The 21911-nt window shown below is 40.2% G+C and overlaps 1 protein-coding gene across 1 annotated transcript in view; it reads left to right on the top strand.

Moving 5' to 3' along the window:
* LOC137378175 (protein-tyrosine kinase 6-like) overlaps nucleotides 1-20925 on the top strand; it is a 39305-nt gene extending 18380 nt beyond the window's left edge. The window contains exons 5-8 of the mRNA XM_068048331.1: nucleotides 3692-3850; nucleotides 7828-8009; nucleotides 15035-15188; nucleotides 15288-20925. Of these exons, the coding sequence (XP_067904432.1) occupies nucleotides 3692-3850; nucleotides 7828-8009; nucleotides 15035-15188; nucleotides 15288-15505 (713 nt within the window). The 3' untranslated portion in view covers nucleotides 15506-20925. The remainder of the gene's footprint in view (nucleotides 1-3691; nucleotides 3851-7827; nucleotides 8010-15034; nucleotides 15189-15287) is intronic.
* Nucleotides 20926-21911: the final 986 nt, after the last annotated feature.

The following is a 21911-nucleotide window of genomic DNA, read 5'->3' as shown; positions in this document are numbered from 1 at the left end:
TGTAGCCTCCTTATGTCCTCTTCACAACTTACTTTCCTACTTATCTTTGTGTTATCAGCAAATTTAGCAACCATATTTTTGGTCCCTTCATCCAAGTCATTTATATAAATTGTGAAACGTTGAGGTCCCTGCACTGATCCTTATGGATAACCCCTCTATTCAAGAAGTGGGGAGGCAGAAAACAGGTAACTATAGGCCAATTAGCTTGACGTCTGCCATGGGGAAGGTGTTAGAATCGATCATTAAGGAGGCTATAGCAGGGCACATAGAAAAACTCATGGTAATCGGGAATAGTCAGCATGGTTTGGTGAAAGGGAAATCATGTTTAGCCAATTTATTGGAGTTCTTTGAAGGAGTAACATGCACTGTGGATAAAGGGGAGCCCGTTGACGTACTGTACTTGGATTTCCAGAAGGTATTTGACAAGATGCCACATAAAAAGTTATTGCGCAAAGTAGGAGCTCATGGTGTAGAGGATAACATATTAGCATGGATAGAAGATTGGCTGGCTGGCAGAAAACGGAAAGTATGCATAAATGGGTCTTTTTCTGATTGGCAGGATATGACGAGTGGAGTCCCGCAGCTGTCTGTGCTGGAACCTCAACTTTTTACATTTTATATCAATGAGTTAGATGAGGGGAGCGATGGCATGGTAGCTAAATTTACAGATGACACAAAGATAGGTAGGAAAGTATGTATATAAGATCCTGAACGGTCTTGACAGGATGAATGTGGAGGGGATGTTTCCTCGTGTGGGTGAGGCCAGAATAGAGGGCACTGTTTTAAAATTAGGAGTTGCCCTTTTAGGACAGAGATGAGGAGAAATTATTTCTTTCAGACGGTTGTGCGACTTTGGAATTCTCTGTCTCAAAAGGTGGTGGAGGCGGGTCATTGAATATTTTTAAGGCGGAGGCGGAGGAAGATAGATTCTTGTTATGCAAGGGAATCAAAGATTATCAGAGGTAGATGGGAGTGTGGAATTCGAGACAGAAATAGATCAGCCATGATCTTATTAAATGGCGGAACAGACTTGACGGGCTGAATGGCCTACTTCATCTGGTCGTATGGCACGCCACTCGTTACATCTTGCCAACCAGAAAATGACCCATTTATGCCTACTCTCTGTTTCCTGTTAGCGAGCCAATCTTCTATCCATGCCAAAATGTTACCCCCTACTCCATAACCTTTTAATTTTCAAAATAACCTTTGATGTGGCACCGTATCAAATGCCTTCTGGAAATCTAAGTACATTACATCTACCGGTTCCCCTTTATCCACAGCACATGTTAATTCTTCAGAGAACTCCAATAAATTGTTTAAGCATGATTTTCCTTTCACAAAATCATGTTGACTCTGCCTGATCACCTTGAATTTTTCTAAATGCCCTGCTATAATGTATTTAATAAACCTTCTAACATTTTCCCTGTGACAGATGTTAAGCTAACTGGCTTGTAGTTTCCTGCCTTCTGTCTCCCTCCCTTTTTGAATAAAGGAGTTACATTCACTATTTTACAATCTAATGGAACCTTTCCCGAATCGAGGGAATTTTGGAAAATTAAAAACAATACATCAACTATCTCAGTCGCCACTTCTTTTAAGACTCTAGGATGAAATCCATCAGGACCTGGGGACTTGACAGTCCACAACTCCAACAATTTGCTGAGTACCACTTCCCTGATGATTGTAATTTTCTTGAGTTCCTCTCTTCCTTCTATTTCCTATCTTACAGCTATTTCTGTGTTTTGACTTGTATCCTCTATATTGGAGACCGATGCAAAATACCTGTTCAGTTCATCTGCCATCTCCTTAATTTCCATTATTAATTCCCCAGACTCACTTTCTATAGGGCCAAGATCACTTTGTTAACTCCTTTCTTGTTTTAAATAGCTATAGAAACTCTTACAATCCGTTTTTGAATTTCTAGCTAGCTTTCTCTTGTACTCTACTTTTTCCCTCCTTATTAATTTTTTTGTCGTTCTTCACTGTTTTTTTATATTCTGTCCAATCTTCTGACCTGCCATCCATTGTTGCGCAGTTATCTGCTTTTTCTTTAAGTTTGATACTATCTTTTTTAGTTAACCATGGATGATGGATCCTCCCTTTGGAATTTTTCTTTCTCGTTGGACTGTATCTATTCTGTATATTCTGAAATATCCCCTTAAATGTCTGACACTGCATCTCTATTTGAAAAATTCAATCATATTATGATCACTGCTGCCTAGGGATGCCTTTGGTATGAGGGCATTAATTAATCATATCTCGTTGCACAGTACCAGGTCTAGTGTAGCCTGCTCTCTGGTTGGCTCCAGAACTTGCTGTTCTAAGAAACTATCCTGAAAACATTCTGTGAATCTAGGCTGCCTTTGCCTATCTGATTTTTTCAGTCTATATGTAGATAAAAATCCCCCATGATTATCACTGTACCCTTCTGACAAGCTCCCATTATTTCTTCCTTTATATCCCTTCCTACCATATGGTTATTGTTAGGGGGCCTGTACACCACTCCCACAAGTGACTTCTTGCCTTTATCATTTCTCATCTCTACCCAAACCACTTCTGCATCCTGGTTTCGTGATTTTAGGTCATCCCTCTCTATTGTGCTAATACCATTAATCAACAGAGCCAACCCTCCACCTTGTCCTAGCTTCCTGTCCTTCCTAAATGTCATGTACCCTTCGATATTCAGGTCCCAATCTGTTATTCTGCAGCCATTTCAATTACTCTACATTACAAAGAGTTGGAATGTGGCAAGATAGCATGAAAAATGTTCAAGATTGCCATTTCCAACTTGCAGGGAACAACTTAAATGGTACAACTCTTTTTATCCTCTCTCACCACCCAAACAGTGGCATAGATTTGTGGTTGTGAGCTCCTCAGAAAAATTGTCCCCCTCAGTCAGAGTATGCTGCACTGAATAAGAAGGAAGAGGGAGATGGAGACAGATGGACCAAGCAATTACACACAACTTATGGTGTATCATTAAATAGTATAAAATAACCAACTGAAAATGGGAGAGGGGAAATATAAAGGGAGACCAATAATAAAACCATTATTGGGAGAAATATAAAGTATGCACATGCATGTGAAGTATTGCTCATATGGTTGGAATTGCTTGTACTGCCTGCATCCACGCAATGGTACATAGAACCATAGAAACTGCAGCATATAAGCCATCCGTCATGACCCTTCTACTGGTGCTAGCTGTTCAACTACAATTACCAATTCAACCCATATCCCTGCCCTTTCGGAGGTTAGTTCTAATGAAATAAAAAATGATAAGATAACAATTTATGGCAAAGATTCCCTCTGTAATGCTTGTAGCAAAATTATTAATGTATTTACAAAGATTTTGTTAGAAATTAGACATAGACAATATCTTCCTTAATGGATGTAGTGGTGTCATTCTCTAAGGATCAAATTTTACTTTTGGATTACATTGATGGTGGGTCTTTATTTTCTTTTTTCAAAAAGATGCTCGTCAGAAAGAAGCTGTTAAAACTATGGCAGGCAAAAATGAAATCTATTTAAACAATTCAAAAGAAATCACTACATTGTGTTTGACTATGAAATAATTAAAACTGGTAGAAAGGGTTTGTGAAAATGCCATAAAGAAGGAGAAAAGTATAGCAAACAATAAATGTTAATGTTTAGTCAAATCTATTCTTACAATTTTCTGTATTTTTTTCTCCAGATTTAATGAATCAGAAAGATTTCCAGGCAGAGACTCAGATTATGAAGAAGTTGCATCATCCGCATATGACGTCACTGTATGCAGTATGCACGACGGCTGATCCTTTCTACATTGTAACTGAACTAATGAAACATGGCAGTCTGCTAAATTATTTACGAAGTTGAGTATTTTGGCATTTTTTTTTAATGTGATGTAGGTATAATCTAGGATGCTTTAGCTAGTATCTAGGGCTCTTATCCAAATTCAGCCATCAAGATTATAGCTGTGCATATGAAATTGTGCTCCTAGAAGCTTGGAACTTCAGTCTATTGACTGATGGATGCAGCTGCTTAATTTATATGTTGGGATATTAAAAGTGTTCGATAGTAACTGTGCCTTCTTTTGTTGAAATCCTGGTTTGATTTGATATTGATATCTCTAAAGGGACTGAAGTAAACTAGACAAAGTAGACATCAGGAAGAGCCACTTAAATTTCTTAAGAGACTGCAACACAAAATTTAAAAATAGTGACTACTACTTTTGCTGAAATCTTCACCACAATGAAGTGGAAACCACTTACACTAACATAATGGAATTTTTGTGAGATACTGTTGCCAGCAGAACAGTTCCTCAGAATGTATTTTGTTTGCAAAGATCAACCTATGGTTTTTCAGATTATAGCTATGGCTTGGAAAATAGGGGCAGTCTTCACTGCAACAGAGAAGGGCTAAGGATCTAACAGTTTTTCTTTAAATTCCGACCAGTTATAAGAGGGTAAATACTGGGAGGTTGTTTGTGCTGGTTGGTTACTTGGTGACAAGGGGCAGGGGCCGAAGATTAACACTCAAAGAGCAAAAAGGGAAATGTGGTAATTTCTATGGTTCTGTGAGCCCTGAGGCAAGTAATGCTGCTTCTCTCCAACCAGAAATTCGACCTCTAAAACAAAAGGCCTGATGCTGGAAATCTGAAATAAAAACAGAAAATGCTGTAAATACTCAGTAAATTAACTAGCATCTGTGGAAAGAGAAAGAGAGTTAATTTTTAGGTCTGATGAAAGTTCGTCGATCTGAAATGTTAACTCTGTGTTTCTTTCTCCATAGATGCTGCCTGACCTGCTAAGGGTTTCTGGCATTTTCTGTTTTTATTTCAGAAATTAGACCTAGTGTTTTTGAATGTTCATAAACCAGTCATATGGCAAAACCATCATAATGCCATCCAGTACCACCTGGGAGTTTGTCCTGCAAAATCAAATAACTTACCTCCAAGTTCACTCTTACAATTTGTGAGGTGATTGCTCCAGGTGATTTCTTGACTTGTCTCTGGCAAACTTTCTACTGCAACTTAGTGTCTTCTGCAAATTTAGTGCTCTCACCTACAATTCCTTTGAAGGTCATTAGTAAATATTTTGAACAGCAAGAATGCCTTGAGGAACCCAATTGGACGAATTAGCACAATTGTTATTGCTAATCTTCCTATTATTACCAGGGGATGTGGTGCCATAGTGATATTATCACTGGAATAATAATCCAGAGACACAGGGTATTGCTCTGGGGACATGGGTTCAAATCCCACCACAGCAGAAGGTGGAGTTTGAATTCAATTAATAAATCATGAATTATAAAGCTAGTCTAATGATGGCCATGAAACCATTGTTGATTGTTGTAAAAACCCATCTGGTTCACTAATGTCCTTTCCTTCGCTTTAGGGAAGGAACTCTGCTATCCTTACCTGGTCTGGCCTACACGTGACTCCAGACCCACAGCAATGTGGTTGACTCTTACATGCCCGTCTGAAATGGCCTAGCAAGCCACTCAGTTGTATGTACTTGCTACAAAGTCAATAAAAAAGAATGGTACCTACCCCACATGGACTGCAGTGGCTCAAGAAGGCAGCTCACCACCACCTTCTCAAGGGCAATTAGAGTTGGGCAATAAAAGCTGGCCTGGCCAGTGATGCCCACATCCAATGAATAAAAAAAAATCAAATTTAGCTGACTAATAATCCATTTTTGGCTTCAATGGTTGGAACTCATGAGCTTTTGCTTTAACTAGGCTTTCACTGAGGGGTCATATATAATGCATTGCACTCCTTCTATAACTCTGGTACTTGCTCAAAGAAATCCAATAACACTAAAGCTATTTGTATTTATTGTACTCGTGGTAGGACTAATTGGATACCTCTTTCAAAGAGCTGGCACAGGGCCTTCTTCTGTGCTGGTTTATTCCATGATTCTATATGACTCTAGAAAATGAATGGCCATCTGCAGCAATGGTTTTACACAGTAGAAGAAAACCAAATTCCCTTGAGAGATATCCCACTGATTTGTTTTGTTCTGATTTATTTTCAATCTAGTTTCTAAAATTTGGTAAATTATAAGAGTGTCTGCTTTACTTAGGTTTCTCAGTATGTAGTATTTCTTGAACTAAACTGTGTTTTCTACACCAAGGATTAAGTAATAGATATTTCCATGACCAATGTCTTGTGCATAAACGCAGGCAGAAATGTAGTGCAAGTGCTTTGCTATTACATCTGCGAAATAATAACGCACACAAGATTATTGTGTGAATAAGTAGCATATTCACAGGGGGAATTTTATGCTCCCCCCACATCAGATTTGGGGCGGTGGGGGAGAACATATAATCAGGTGGGTTGGAGGTAGGAGGCCCCGCCACCTTCCCACGTCCACCTAAATTAAGTCCAGAGTGGGAAGGCCTCTGAAAGGCCTTCCTGCCCTGCTGACTGTTGAGGCCCTTAAGTGGGCAATTAATGCCCAATTAAGGGTCTCATGCCGACGACGCCGGAATTAGCCCAGCAGTGGGCAGGCCTGTCGTCGCACGGGGAGCATGCCAAGCAAACCTGTGTGGGTTGCTTGCTGGTTCTGGGGGGACATCCCTGAATGAGGGACCTGGCATTGGAAAGAGGGAACCCCCCTGAGAGCCAACCCCTGCCCTTGCTGCTGAGCCCCCTACACCCCCTCCTCTGCATCCCCCCCCCACCCCACGAAACCTCTTCCATTGAGAATTACCTGTGGCCTAGGTCCAGGACCTCGGGTTAGTACTCACTGGCAGTTGCCACCACCTCCACTGCGACGCTGCTCTGATTGGCCGGCAGCTGTCAGCAGGCTGGGCTTCCGTTGCTGGTGTCCTTGATCCCAGGAAAGTCCTACTGCTGTCCACTTAAGTGCCTAATTGGCACTTCATCCGGCGGGCCTTCCCCAGAGTAGGCAATGTGAGGCTCTCTCCCCAGTGGTCGAAACCACGGTCACCTGAATAAAATCCCGGCCCATATGTGAACTTTGCTGATGGGAAAATTTATCCAAAAGGTGAATCAAGGAGCTGAATTTTACGCTGCCCCAGTGGGTCGGATGGTGGCGTGGGGGTGGAATAAAATTGAGCAGGAGCCTCCGAGAGGCCTTCCCACTCCGGTCCCACCTTCAGCCAACTTTGCGGTGGTCGAGTGGGGGGGAAACAGCCTGCCCACCCGAGGCCAATCAAGGCCCTTAAGTGGCCACAAAACGGCCACTTAAGGTCCCCACCCACGGGTATTTTATCCACGGCAAGCGAGCATGCCGGGGACATGAAACACCACCCAGCGATAGCTGCCCGCCTTACCGTGAGCCGGGGGATGGGGGGGGCTGCCATGGCAGTCCGGCACAGGGTGCCCGATTGAGGGCCACCCCCGCCTCCCAACCCTCCCCCGGGACCCAAGATGCACCCCCTCCCCCCAACTGAACACCCTAGCCTCACCAGGGCATGACTGATCCCCCTGGTGATGCATGCCCAACTTCCCTTCACTCATGGCTCCATGTGGTAGGCTAGGCTGCAGTCCCAGCAGTGGCCACCACACCCAGTGGTGCTGCTGGGACTAAGAGCTGCCAGCCTGCTGATTGACCAGCAGCTCACTGAGGTGGGACTTCCTCCCTCATGTGGGTGGAAGTCCCGCCTCAAGACAATTAAAGCCCGGGGACCTGTAAAATGCAGGACGGATCCCAGGGCTAGGCGGAAGCAGGTTCGCCACCGACTTTTACATCGGTGGCGAATTCCCATCCGCCTAAGGTAAAATCCAGCCCAAGGTATCTAAAGAAAGTTAAATGTTTTTTGGCAAAATCAGTTTTTATGTTCTCTTTGTTCTTACCTTTGTTCATTTTAAACTATCAGGCGATGAAGGATTTCGTTTGAACTTGGAGCAACTACTTGACATGACAGTCCAAGTAGCAGAGGGGATGTCATATCTAGAATCCCAAAACTATATCCATCGGGATTTGGCTGCAAGAAATGTTCTTGTTGGCGATAATTGCATTTGCAAGATTGCTGACTTTGGATTAGCCAGACTGATAAAGGTAATATTGTTTTCCTTTCATATCACATGTGTGTAATATTTAAATTTGCTCATGCTAGAAAAAGGACATTAGATTGTTGATCTCCTCTGGATTGGACTGTAATGAACATGTGTAGACCAACACACCAGAAATGGCTAAGTTAACCTTTGAGATCTATTTCAAATATAGATTCTGCTTGAATCTTTTGTACTTTTTGGAATGTTGTACTTGATCACAAGATACTTATGGATGAGGAAGGCCGTTCATCCAGCAATACCCTACAGTCCTGCTACTTCTACTTCTAATTTTTCTTAAGTGACTTTAGAGATTTTGCCCAGAAATTCATTCCAGTTGTTAATAATTCTCTCCATGAGGATGTTCTATCTAATATCAGTGCAAAAACAACCTTTTAAGACTTGTGAACTCTTATCCTCATGTAGTTTAATTTCAAGTAATATTACAGATTCATTCCCTTAACTATCTTAAATGCTTCCATAAATCTCTCTGATTCTTCCTTTCTAAGACTCAAAAGCCAAAGTCCCTCTAGGCTTTCCTTGCATCTCAGATCCCTTGCAGTAGAGACAAATCTCATGGCTCCTCTCTTGAATATTTCCATTGCTTCTTTGCAATCAGAATTGGACACTGTACTTGATTTATGTCTGACCAGTGAATTGTACAGTTTAACCACAAATATCCTCTGGATTGCATGGACATGTTTAGTATCAATTCTATTAAGACTTCTTTGTCTCATTCAACTTAATAATTTGTTATTTCAATACTCAATTAATGGAGTACTGTTATCACCAGCTCTTTTTATGTGCAGTACTCTACATTTGTCTGCATTAAATTTGACCTGACATTGTTCTACCCACTCAGATATTTTGTTTAACTCATTCTATAAATTTTAGGCTGTCTGTTTCAATTACAGTACCCCTCTTGGTTTGGTGGTATCCGCGAGTTTAATCAACCTGCATTGAATTTCTGAATCCAAATCATTGATGTAAATTAGAAACAATAACAGTGTGTAACTTTATAAAATACGTTTTGGAAGTCTAAGTGTACAACTTTGTAGTGTTTACCACGGTCGTTTTTGTCATTTATGTCAAGATCATGAATTTTGCCTCGATTATCTTTTTTTACGGAGGGCATTTTATTCATCAATTTTTTGAGGAAAACAACAATTTTGAATATTTACCGTTTCATGTTCTTCCTCAGTTTCAAATCTATTTGCATCATTTCTGATGACAGCCCTCTTGCTATTGTAGTACTGAAATAACAGGCTCTGAATCGGATATGCTTATTAGCTAGATGTCTCTGGCCTTCTGTTCACCCATTTAATGAGCTACTGCACGTTCATTCCCTGGTCTCCCTGCAGGATTTGTACAGATAGTTCTTTTATTTCACTTTTAATTTTAATTTTTTAATTTTCTTATTAGTCGATTTAGGTGATATTTGTTTACAAACATACAAGTTAGGAGCAGGAGTAGGCCACTCGGCCCCTCAAACCTGCACTGCCAGTCAATAAGATCATGGCTGATCTGCTTGTAATCTCAACTCCACGTTCCTGCCTACCCCCAATAACCTTTCACCCCCTTGCTTATCAAGAATCCATCTACCTCTGTCTTAAAAATATTCAAAGACTCTGCATCTACTGCCTTTTGAGGAAGACAGTTCCAAAGACTCAGGACTCTCTAAGAGAAAAAAAATCTTCTCATCTCTGTCTTAAACGGGTGACCCCTTATTTTTAAACAGTGATCCCTAGTTCTTGATTCTCAAACAAGAGGAAACATCCTTTCCACATCCACCCTGTTAAAAGCCCTCAGAATCTTATATGTTTCAATCAAGTTGCCTCTTATTCTTCTAAACTCCAGCGCTTACTGCTAATAAGGCAGATATCCATTCACCAAAATCAGGAAGCTGGTGACAGTATCTGATCCACAACTATTTTGTTCACAGTTTTCCCTTCTGGACTAACTCGCTATCCAGAGGTAATCCCCTGACTGGGGAAAAACCCAGCCCTTAAATGCAAACTGCAATAAGCATCACCTGCTCTCTGTTAACACTAAATTAAGTCCTGGTTCATTAAAGGGACCAGCATTTTCAATATAGTCACATACAAGCCTAGCCTGTCCAACCTTTCCTTATAAGACAACCCACCCATTCCAGGTATTAGTCTAGCAAATCTTCTCTGAACTGCTTCCAATGCATTTACATCCTTCCTTAAATAAGGAGCCCAATACTGTACATAGTAGTCCAGATGTGGTCTCACCAATTCCCTGTATAACTGAAGCATAACCTGCATACTTTTGTATTTAATTCCCTCGCAATAAATTATAACATTCTATTAGCTTTCCTATTTACTTGGTGTACTTGCATACTAACCTTTTGCGATTCATTCACTAGCACACCCAAATCCCTCTGCATCTCAGAGCTCTACAATCTCTCACCATTTGCTTCTTTTTTATTCTTCCTGCCAAAATGGACAATTTCACATTTTCCCACATTATACTCCATTTGCCAGAACTTTGCCCACTCGCTTAACCTATCTATATGCCTTTGTAGCCTCCTTATGTCCTCTTCACAACTTACTTTCCTACCTACCTTTGTGTCATCAGCAAATTTAGCAACTATACCTTCGGTCCCTTCATCCAAGTCATTTGTATAAATTGCAAAAAGTTGAGGCCCAAGCACAGATCCTTATGGCACACCACTCGTTACATCTTGCCAACCAGAAAATGAACCATTTGTGCCTACTTTCTGTTTCCTGTTAGCTAGCCAATCTTCTATCCAGGCCAAAATGTTACCCCCTCCACCATGAGCTTTTATTTTCCGCAATAACCTTTGGTGTGGCACCTTATCAAATGCCTTCTAGAAATCTAAGTACAGTACATCCACCGGTTCCCTTCAATAAATTGATTAAACATGATTTTCCTCTCACAAAATCATGTTGACTCTGTCTGATTATCTTGAATTTTTCTAAGTGCCTTGCTGTAACATCTTTAATAATAGCTTCTAACATATTCCCTATGACAGATGTTAAGCTAATTGGCCTGTAGCTTCCTGCTTTCTTTCTGTTTAATCTAAACTCGCTGATCTTGGGTATGTATTTTGTCCTTGTCCTTGTCAGCTATTGAAGTGTTGACAAATCTTCTCTCCCATTTGCTTTAATACTTCATCATTTCCTTGATTTTAAAGTTAGAAACCTTGCTCATGGTCTTTTATATGTCCAAATCTCAGAGCATGTTAAACTTAATTATTCTGTCATTATTGTCACCCAAATGGTGCTACAAATCCCAATTTCTGTTCACTGGTACATTTATGAATACCAGGTGACATGCTAGGCCCCCACCTGCCAAGAATGAGGCACATTAATTTTGTCATGAACATTGATTTCAAACTGTTACTGGAGTGAAGAAAGGACTTGTTAAGCAGATCAGCCGTGGCTGGAAATTTTACATACTAACAGACATCGAAGGTGAAGAAGCACATTCGAGAGCCTGCTAAGGAGGATACAATCCACAAGGGCCAGGACTGGTTAGACCAGCTGGTCACATGACTACCTGGCTGTTCCAGGGTTTTCTTTTAAACTGGCTACAGAGAGTTTGGGCAGAAAGCCGAATGCTCCTAGACTGAGAAGATCTCTCCTGTCTGCCTGCTTTCTCACAAGCCTTTGAATCCACTGAAGACATATGAACCTCAAGAGAGAAAAGTCTCCTACAGTAAACAAGGTTTAAGAAGAATACTGGGCTCCAACGAAAAGCAAGATCTACCTACAATGAAGGTCTCTACAGAGAGCTCGAAGAACCTTAACAAAAACTCTTCAGATACTGCCTCAAACTTTTCCACTTTATTTCTTCTGCTCTTTTCTGTCTCTATTTGTATGTGTGTATCGCATATGCATGCTAGTGTGTATCCGTAGGCGTCAACCAAATTAGAGTTTAAGTTTAATACATTTCAACTTTTCTTCTTTAAACCCAAGAAAGCCTGTTTGTGCTGGTTTCTTTGCCTTATAATTGGAAAGCAGTGAACAAGGATTCAAAAATTTAAAGATTTAATTCAAAGATTTAAAATTAAACCCTGTTACGGTAAGACCAGGTGAAGGCTGATAAGGAACCCTAGACCTCTTTCTCACCTGATCGTAACACAGGTCAAGATGAAAACCGCCTCTTATGGTTCCTATACAATGGGGCATGAAGCAGTAACACATTATATTTACCAACTCTGAATTAGACTGCTTGGGTTTCCTCAATTTATATTTAGACACTTACTATCTCTTCACAGAACAAATCTTCTATTGACGTGGAGTTCTGTAGCATACCCCTAGTGTTTTCACATACAAAAAGTCTATTCAGTGTAGTTCATTAGGGAGTTTATACCATCCAAAAGATGAACTTCATTTACCTCCTAGTTATCGCAGACTTTTATGGTTACTCTACTTCCCTTTCTGTTCACTCTGTTCTTTCTGAGTACTGTATATCCTGAATGTTAAATTCATTTCCATCCTCTGGGTTTAACTATGCTTCTAATATTCCTTGCACATAGTAGTTCTTTAGTGGCATAAAAGCCTTCAATTCCAGCATCTTAGTTATATGCTTCTGATTTTTATGTATAAACATTTTAATATAAATTTGCCTCCTTTCATGTCTTCTAGTGTCTGCTTTATCTTGAGCTCCAGCACATATATGTTTCTCTCTGTTTTACCCTATTAACTGGCCTGATTGGGATCTAGTTACCTTTCAGCCCTCCCTCCAAATTATCTAGCTTAAATAATTTTTGTCTGCTGCTTCAATGTTTCTTGCAGATCTCTTTGTTCAATGTAGATGTCCCAATTCCTTTTCTTCTGAAAATATTCCCTGTTATTTATGACAGTAGTATTGCTGTTTTGACAGTAGGTTGACATCCATTCATGTACATCCTCAATATTATTGATGAGCTTCATTCCCAAGCACTGGAGTATACAAGAGTGCATTACTTTGCATCCCGTCTTTGTGCTTTGAGGGAATCATCACATACAAGCCTTTTAAGGTACCTTCTCGCTATGTTATTTAGCCCTATATGAACCACTTTCACAGTCCTGTCTCTTTCAGTATACCTTGTAGCCTTTCCACAAACTGCTCCAGGAATTGGCGGTCAGCTCACTGCCAAATAGGCCTTTTCTTCGTGACGCACATGGGCAACTACTTTCATAAGCAAGGAATCCCCTACAATCACTGTCTCTTTGTGACCTTCAAACTTTATCTTTAAGTAATCTCCTCTATATTCTTCCTGCCTTTTCTTTTATGAGTTTATTTCATTCTGCAACATTAAATAGTGTCTGGTATCAGTTGTTTGCTGCATGTCCATCAGCTTTTGTAGATGGAAGGATGCCAACCAGGGATCTGTTATTGTAAGACTATTGGCATCTTCATAGGCCTTCTTATTATTCTTGCTTTTCTCAATCTTAATCCATGTAGTATCCTCAGTTCCTTGTTTCCCTTGGATCTTGGCTCCATGACAACTTTATCCTTGGTTATACTGTTATCCTATCCTTAATGGTTCATTCTCAAGGTTTAATGTTAGTCTGCCCATTAACTTGTGATAGCACACTTGACTGAGTAATACTTTCCACTTACCCTCAAATTACCTCATTTCTTTTGCCTATGTAAGCTCCTGTACATTTTTCTGTGAGGCCATACCCTTTCTTTAAGCTTATTGATTCCAGATTTCATGTCTCTTTACCCATCCAATATATCTGTCTGTCTCCTATGGGAACATTTCACAGCAAATGCATTTCATAGCCTCCTTATTAATTTTAATACAATTTTTCCCGTTTGTCCTCCATTGGACCCTTTTTGAATTTACAAATGGCTGGTGTCTCTTTGAATTTTTCTTTCCTTCAGATGCTGCATTATTTTAAAATTGCTTCCTGCCTATTTAGTTCTTCAGACTATTACTGTATAGATATTTTGGAGACCCATGGAGTAATCAACTGGATATCAGTCTCCTAAAACATGTCTAAGGCAGGTAGTTGCTTTGCGCAAAATCATAGAATGCCATGAAGCTCAAAGCAAATCTCAATTACATTGCTTTTATTCATTTTTAATAAGGTTAACATTGTCAAATGCCATAATCTAGTTCCCTATCTAACCCTCATGAAGAATCTAGAAGCTATGGAGCAGATAGCTGAATCCTGGATTTTATCTGGAATGTGCACAACGGTTCCAAAATCTGTGCAAGGGTAAAAGAGAGATCCAATGAACTCACCTTTCTTAAAAGAAGAATGAAACATGTTGTCCACGCATTCTAGTTGATGTCTTCAACATTGATTTGTTAGGCAACATTGTAAATGACAGTCTTGGAGTATCTGTTTTGAGCATTTCTGATAGTATCCTAATACTTTTTTTTAACGGTTATATTGTGCAGTTGATGAACTCACCTTTGGGAATCTAGTGTGCTTTATTCACAATTGTGAACAATAGGCTGACCAGTTGGATATGCTGCCCCTAGTGCAGTATTGTGGCTTTATATAATGCAGAAAGGAATCATGAATGTTAATTAAAAGGTACAAGAGGTCTATGTCCCAATGGTATATTGGCACCTAGAGGTCAAAGTGAATATCAACTATAAACTCGACACATCTGAGCCAAAGAACAATGTAATATGAAGGGAAACCGATGAGAAAGCAACTAAAGATGGAGAATACAATTTTTCCAAACTGTTCACTGGAGTTTATTACACATAACAGATACTGAAATATTAGTAACATCTAGTGGTTGTAATGTGTGTGATAGCTGAAACCTAAAAGCAGTCTGGTAGTGATTTTCATGTCCCTGGAGCTCTGTTTGCACTTAAATGATGCACACTCCATGCGTAGGAAGTTTAAAAGGCTGATTTGAGATAATATTTAAATTATACTGCTTGGCATGAATTTAAGACAAATGGGATCTGATTGTGATAAAGTTATGTACTTTGTGATAAAATCCAATTGTGACATCAGAGCCGGCTTCTTGGGCTGAATGGTCTACCCTTGTTTATAAGAATCATTCCGTTGTTTTACTTAAACCTAGGAGGATGTGTATGTGTCACAATCAACTACAATTCCATATAAATGGACGGCCCCTGAAGCTATTGAATTTGGTCGTTTCTCCGTGAAATCTGACGTGTGGTCTTTTGGCGTTCTTCTTTATGAAGTAGTCACTCATGGTAAAACGCCTTATCCAGGTAGGCCTTGTGTTTTGTTGTAAAGTATCTGCATACTGAAAAACATTGGGGGAAAAACCTATAAGTTCAATCTTTTTCATATAAATTACTTTGCTGCAGGTTTGAACAACAAAGAAGTAGTGAGCATGGTTTCTCAAGATTACCGAATGCCTTGTCCTGATGGATGTCCCGGGCAATTGCATAAAATAATGCTTCAGTGCTGGGATGGAATAGCACAAAATCGCCCATCATTTAAGGCATTAATACAAAAACTGGCGTCCTTCAACAATTATGAAGGTGAAGTCTGCTTTTCCTCCAACATGAAAGATTTCTGTTAAAACTAGAAATATGAAGCTCCTTTACAATATTATCACAACATTGTAAACCTACTGCCTTGGATTGCACATGAACTTTAAGTATCCTTAATTCCTAGCCCAACATTAAGCAGTCCAGGGCTAATAGACTTGTGGGTTAAACTTTTATGGCATCACCGCTGTTTTACAAGCTAACTAATACAACTTCTTTTTGCTGTTAACAAAATTTGCATGGTTCCCATTTATAAAACTCTCAAAAATAAAATTCTTTTTATCTAATCATTGCTACTGAACAGTTGCTACAACATTTGGGAAAAATTAAACAAACTTTCTTCCTAAAGGAATGGTGCTGATAAAATATTTATGGAGTGAAGGGGTATACTTTCCTTCTTGAGTAAAGTTAAACAAAATTTGTTTTACTAAAGTGTCGCTAGTTATAATGAATGTTTAGTCAACTGGCATCCAGCATTGCTATAAGGTAGCAACCGAAAATTTTAAAGGCCCCAACCAATTTCAAGGCCCAATGTTTTTTTGAATATATATTATGAATACATTTTGTTTGGCTGCATCAAAGGCAATTGGCCAATTTACTCCTGAGGCTTGCAGTAGTAATTTTCCTCCTTCCACTGAGGTGGGCTTCCTGACACAGGTGGAAATCCCACTAGGTGACTGCTATTGAAATGGGTCTAAGCATTGGAAATTGGCTGGAATCAGGGGTATAGGTGCAGGGCAATCAGAAAGCACACCCTGCAATATGACATCAGCATACAGGATAGTAAGATAATCAGCCCCAATATCCTCTAGTGTGATTTTATATAGCATGTTTGCTATTTAACTATCAATCATGTTTTTTTTTAGCTAAAATCCAAGTTAAATGCACAGAGGCAATGCATTCTGTCTGAATGTAGTGCTTATATGAGTGAGTAAATATGTATGTGAGTGTGTGTATCAGTGAGTGAATGTGCACACAGTTTATGTGTAAATGTATGTATTGTGAATGTGTTTATGCATTTTTCTGTGTGTCTCTCCTTAGTCTGTTCCCCTATCCTCTGACACCTTCTTGTCCTTTGAACATCTCATCTTCTTCCACCCCTCTCAACATTTCATTTAAAATTTTCATTCTCGACCAGCCACCCAAGAACCATAAAAATTTTCTCACTGAGATATCTTCACTGCTTTCCTCCCTCAGCCTCTGCACCAAGCGACTTCTCATCCTGGGTGATTTCAACTTCCATCTCAATTCCTTGTGCTCTGTCTCCTCTGAGTTCACAGTCTTCCTATCCTCCCTTAATGTCTCCCTCCATATAAACTCCGCAATCCATACTCATGGTCACCCCCTTGATTTTGCCAGCTCACATGTCCTCACTACTCCCATCATGACAATTACAGTTAAGTTCATATCTAATCACTTCCTTATATCACTCTCCACCCACATCCCGCTTCCATCTCCCAACACATCCCGATTCCCCCTCCCACCACTACTTCCTTCAGTGTCTGCCCCTGGAAAAAATTCTCTCCCAATTCACTTCAAACTGCACTTTCAAAATCCCAACTGTCTAACTTTTGGCCCTCCATTCACCATGACATTTCTGAAGTTACTGTTCTGTGCAACAACACCCTCACCTCCATCTTTGATGCCCCAGTACCCTTCAAAACCACTACTCTCTCTCAGCCTGGCCAATCCCCTGGTACGGCCCTCATCTTCGCTCCCTCAAGTTCAAAGGACACAGACTTTAAAGGACATAGCAGACAACTACTGTAGCCATTCACTGCCAGATGTGGCTGGACCACATAAAGCACCATCAGCTCCTGTTCTCATCTGCCAAAACTGCTCATTATTCCAGGATTATCCTGGATTGCAAAGATAACCCCAGCATTCTTTTCTCTACTGCAAACCATCTTCATCAGTCCCTCTCCCCTATATCCTCCACCCTCACCTCCAACAATAATGCAAGGAGCTCATGGATTTCTTTGTCACTAAGATTGAGAACATCCATCCAGCTGCCTCTACCACTTCCCTCCCTTTCCCTATCCCACTGGGCAAATTTCTTTAAGCTACCAACTCCATCCCTCTCCCTGTCAACTATCTGAGATTGTTCACAACTTTGGTGTCATATCTGACCTGAGATGAGTTTCCGAATACATATCCACACCATCACTAAAACTGCCTATTTCCATCTCTGTAACATCACCCAATTCCACCCCTGCCTCAGTTCATCTGCTGCTGAAACCCTCACTCATACCTTCATTACCTCTAAACCTGACTATTTCAATGCACTCCTGGCCAGCCTCCCGCCTTCTACCCTCTATAAACCTGAGGTCACCCATAACCTTGCTGCCTGCATCTTAAATTGCACCAAGTCCTGTTCAAATATCACCCCTGTGCTTGGTGACCTACATTGGCTTCTGTTTAAGCAATGCCTCAATTTTAAAATTCTCATCCTTGTTTTCAAATTCCTCCTTTGCCTCGCCCCTCCCTATCTCTCTAATTTCCTCCAGCCCCACAACCCTCGGTGCTCCTCCAATTCTGGCCCCTTGAGCTTCTGTGATTTCAATTGCTCCAACATTGGTGCTCATACCAACAGCTGCCTAGGCCCTCAACTCTGGAATTCCCTCCCTAAACCCCTCCGCCTCACTACCTCTCTACCTCTCTTTCCTCCTTAAGATGGGCGGCACAGTGGTGCAGTGGTTAGCACTGCAGCCTCACAGCTCCAGCGACCCGGGTTCAATTCTGGGTACGGCCTGTGTGGAGTTTGCAAGTTCTCCCTGTGTCTGCGTGGGTTTTCTCCGGGTGCTCCGGTTTCCTCCCACAAGCCAAAAGACTTGCAGGTTGATAGGTAAATTGGCCATTATAAATTGTCACTAGTATAGGTAGGTGGTAGGGAAATATAGGGACAGGTGGGGATGTTTGGTAGGAATATGGGATTAGTGTAGGATGAGTATAAATGGGTGGTTGATGTTCGGCACAGACTCGGTGGGCCGAAGGGCCTGTTTCAGTGCTGTATCTCTAATCTAAAAAAAAATGTTCTTTGAAATATACTTTTTTTACCAAGTCTTTGTTCATCTGCCCTAATATCTCCTTGGTTTAACATTTTGTTTGATAATGCACCTATGAAGAGCCTTGGGGCATCTTACTCTGTCAAAGGCACTATATAAAAGCAAGTTGTTGTTGACTCAGATAATGTTGCCAACTGTACAAGCACTAACCTGCACACACACTAAAATCAACAATCTACGCAAGAATGGGAACAGTGTCCTAACCAACCTCTTTCAGCTGATAATGTTAAACACTCAAAAGTTATCATTAGTTTTCTAATTATTTTAGTCTTGCTTTATTTAGACTAGTTTTACACCTTTTAAAAATTTTTAATGTTGAAATATTTGAATTACAAAAAAGTCATCAAAATCTTAGGATATAAACATTATCAAATATTGTTTGCTTGGAAATGGTTCAACAATCTTAAAGGGCCCTGAAGCAGATTTTCGCAAGTAAAATTTATATATATTGTTCTCTTAAAGTATTTTGGCACCTTAGATGTTCTATCGAATAGCATACATTTTATTTATATAAAAACAAAAGGTCATTGACTGAAATGTTAACTCTATTTTTCGCTCCACAGATACTGCCTAACCTGCTGAGCATTTCCAGAATTTTCTGCTTTTATTTCAGATTTCCAGTATCCGCAGTATTTCACTTTTATATTTTATTTTAATTTGTGCTATCCTCAAAAAGGCCAAGTGTGGTATTCCAGCCAATTTTCCCTGAGAGTAAATTTTGCTGTGTTAGTAATTGTATAAACAGTTCCAATTTACACAGAATCTGTTTCTACTATTATATATTATTGCACTTGTTCAAGACTGCACCCAGGGGACTTACTTCCATTCCCTATTATTATTACCCAGTCATCCATTGGCAGGATATTCAAAAATGACCAGGAGTGATATGCGGAATTTTAAAAAAGTTCTTCTCTGTACTTCCTTCCCTGGGGGGAAGTAGTCCTCCAATTCTGGCCCCTTAAGCTTCTGCAATTTCAATTGCTCCAACATTGGCACCCATGCCATCACTTGCCTAGGCCCATAACTCTGGAATTCCCTCCCTAAACCCCTCCACCTCTTTACCTCGCTTTCTTCCTTTAAGATGCTGCTTGAAACATATCTCTTTTACCAGGTTTTAGTTATCCGCCCTAAAGTGCCTTGGTTTCAAATTTTGCTTATAGAGTCATAGAGTTATACAGCACAGAAACAGTTCCTTCAGCCCATCGTGTCAGTGCCGGCCATCAAGCACCTACCTATTCTAATCCCATTTTCCAGCACTTGGCCCATGGCCTTGTATGCTATGGCGTTTCAAGTGCTCATCTAAATACTTCTTAAATGTTGTGATGGTTCCTGCCTCTACCACCTCTTCAAGCAGTGTGTTCCAGATTCCAACCACCCTCTAGGTGAAAATATTTTTCCTTAAATACCCGCTAAACCTTCTGCCACTTACCTTAAATCTATGGCCCCTGGTTATTGACCCCTCCGCTAAGGGAAAAAGTTTTTTCCTATCAATCTATCAATGCCCCTCATAATTTTGTATACCTCAATCATGTCTACCCTCAGCCTTCTCTGCTCCAAGGAAAACAACCCTAGCCTTTTCAGTCTCTCTTCATAGCTGAAACACTCCAGCCCAGGCAACATCCTGGTGAATCTCCTCTGCACCCTCTCCAGTGCAATCACATCCTTCTTATAGTGTGGCATCCAGAACAGTACACAGTACTCCAGCTGTGGCCTAACTAGCGTTTTATACAACTCCATCATAACCTCCCTGCTCTTACATTCTATGCCTTGGCTAATAAATGCAAGTATCCCGTATGCCTTCCTAACCACCCTATCTACCTGCGCTGCTGCCTTCAATGATCTATGGACAAGGGCTTGTCTAAGGGCTTGTAACAGGATGTCCCTCATTAGGAATGTGTTATGTGCTGATTGATGTGCATGATTGTACAGCTCAGCAATACTAACATACAGCCAGATATGTCCTTTGTGTTAAGCTGTTTTAAGTAACAATGAGAATGTGTGCAATTTTTATTAATTTTCAATGTGGTAATACTTTTAGATGCTGTAATCTAAGTGCTTCATTGAACATGTTGGAATAGCTTCAGTACCACTTTGAGTTGCTTTTCTTAATGCAGCAGAATTCACCTTTAATGAATCATGACTGTGTTGTGTACCTCACAAACTGATTTAGGTTTGGCATCAGTATTTAGTAAAGCTATTATATATAAAGCAACAACTCAGAGTAAATGCTGCAGCTGTGTGTTTTTTGATAATTTTGGTAATTTCCATAATAAAGTATGTTTAAGTTCCATGCAATGAGCAAATGTTTGTTTCTATTACAGAAGGAAACAATATGTTTTTGTTTTTAACTTGGAAGTCATGGTGTAGCAACCTAATAAAAGTGGTTGCTTATTTGATAGCTTCAATCAGAAATCAATTTGGTTTGAGAGGCTATCTGATGAATGTTTTTAGCCTCTTTATCAGACTCATGTGCAGCAGCTTTTTAAGTGCCTTATGAAAATTAAATTAAATTAAATTATATCAGGTATGATGGCCAATAGGCTTCTTTCAGTACTGTAATTTCTGACTCTGTCATTCCTCATGCTTGTTTATAAAGCCCTTCAGAGTTTTGCCAATCCATAATGTTATAACTTCTTCCAGCCCAACGTGCTAATTTGTGCCAGCTATGCTTCAGCTGTGGCCTCTTTTGCATTACCCATGTCGTCAGCTCTCCCTTCAGTGGCAGAGTCTTCAATCATCTCTGTTTAAAAATTAAGAATTAACTGCAATCCCACAGTCAAAACGTTGTATTTAATGGATGTGGTTCAGCCTGGAGGCACATTGCTAGTGGTGTTCTCCAAGCATTGGTCCCAGGCCCACTAGTGTTCACTGTCTTTTTTTTTGTGCTGTTGGGAGTATGGTCAGTAAGTTTACAGATGATACAAAAATCTATGCAAGGGTTAAGACAATAGAGGTGTTCAATCAAATGCAAACAGATTTAGATGTGCTAGGGGAGGGGGCCACACAATGGCAAATGGCATTTAATCTAGATAAATGCAGTGATTTGCATATTGCTAGGGCCAACAGATAATAAACATATAATTTGCAGGGAACATTGGTGAAAGAGGTTGCGAGAGAAAAAGATCTAGATGTTATTGTGCCCAGATCATTGACGATTCATGACCAATGTAGAAAAACTGTAGCTAAAGCTAACAAGTTATTGGATTGTATTAATAAAATCACTCAGTATAAATCAAAGGACACCATTTTGTCAATGCACTGTGGTCATGCCACATCTGGAGTACTATGGCCTGGTTTGGAGAGGAAGGGGGGAAGTGTTTAGTCACAATGCTCTCACCATCATGAGTATGGGGCATGCTTGATAGGCCAGCTG

Source organism: Heterodontus francisci, chromosome 16 (genome assembly GCF_036365525.1).
Source record: "Heterodontus francisci isolate sHetFra1 chromosome 16, sHetFra1.hap1, whole genome shotgun sequence".
NCBI lineage: Eukaryota > Metazoa > Chordata > Chondrichthyes > Heterodontiformes > Heterodontidae > Heterodontus > Heterodontus francisci.
The sequence above is the reverse complement of the archived record's forward strand: the minus strand, read 5'-3'. Positions and strand labels throughout refer to the sequence as shown.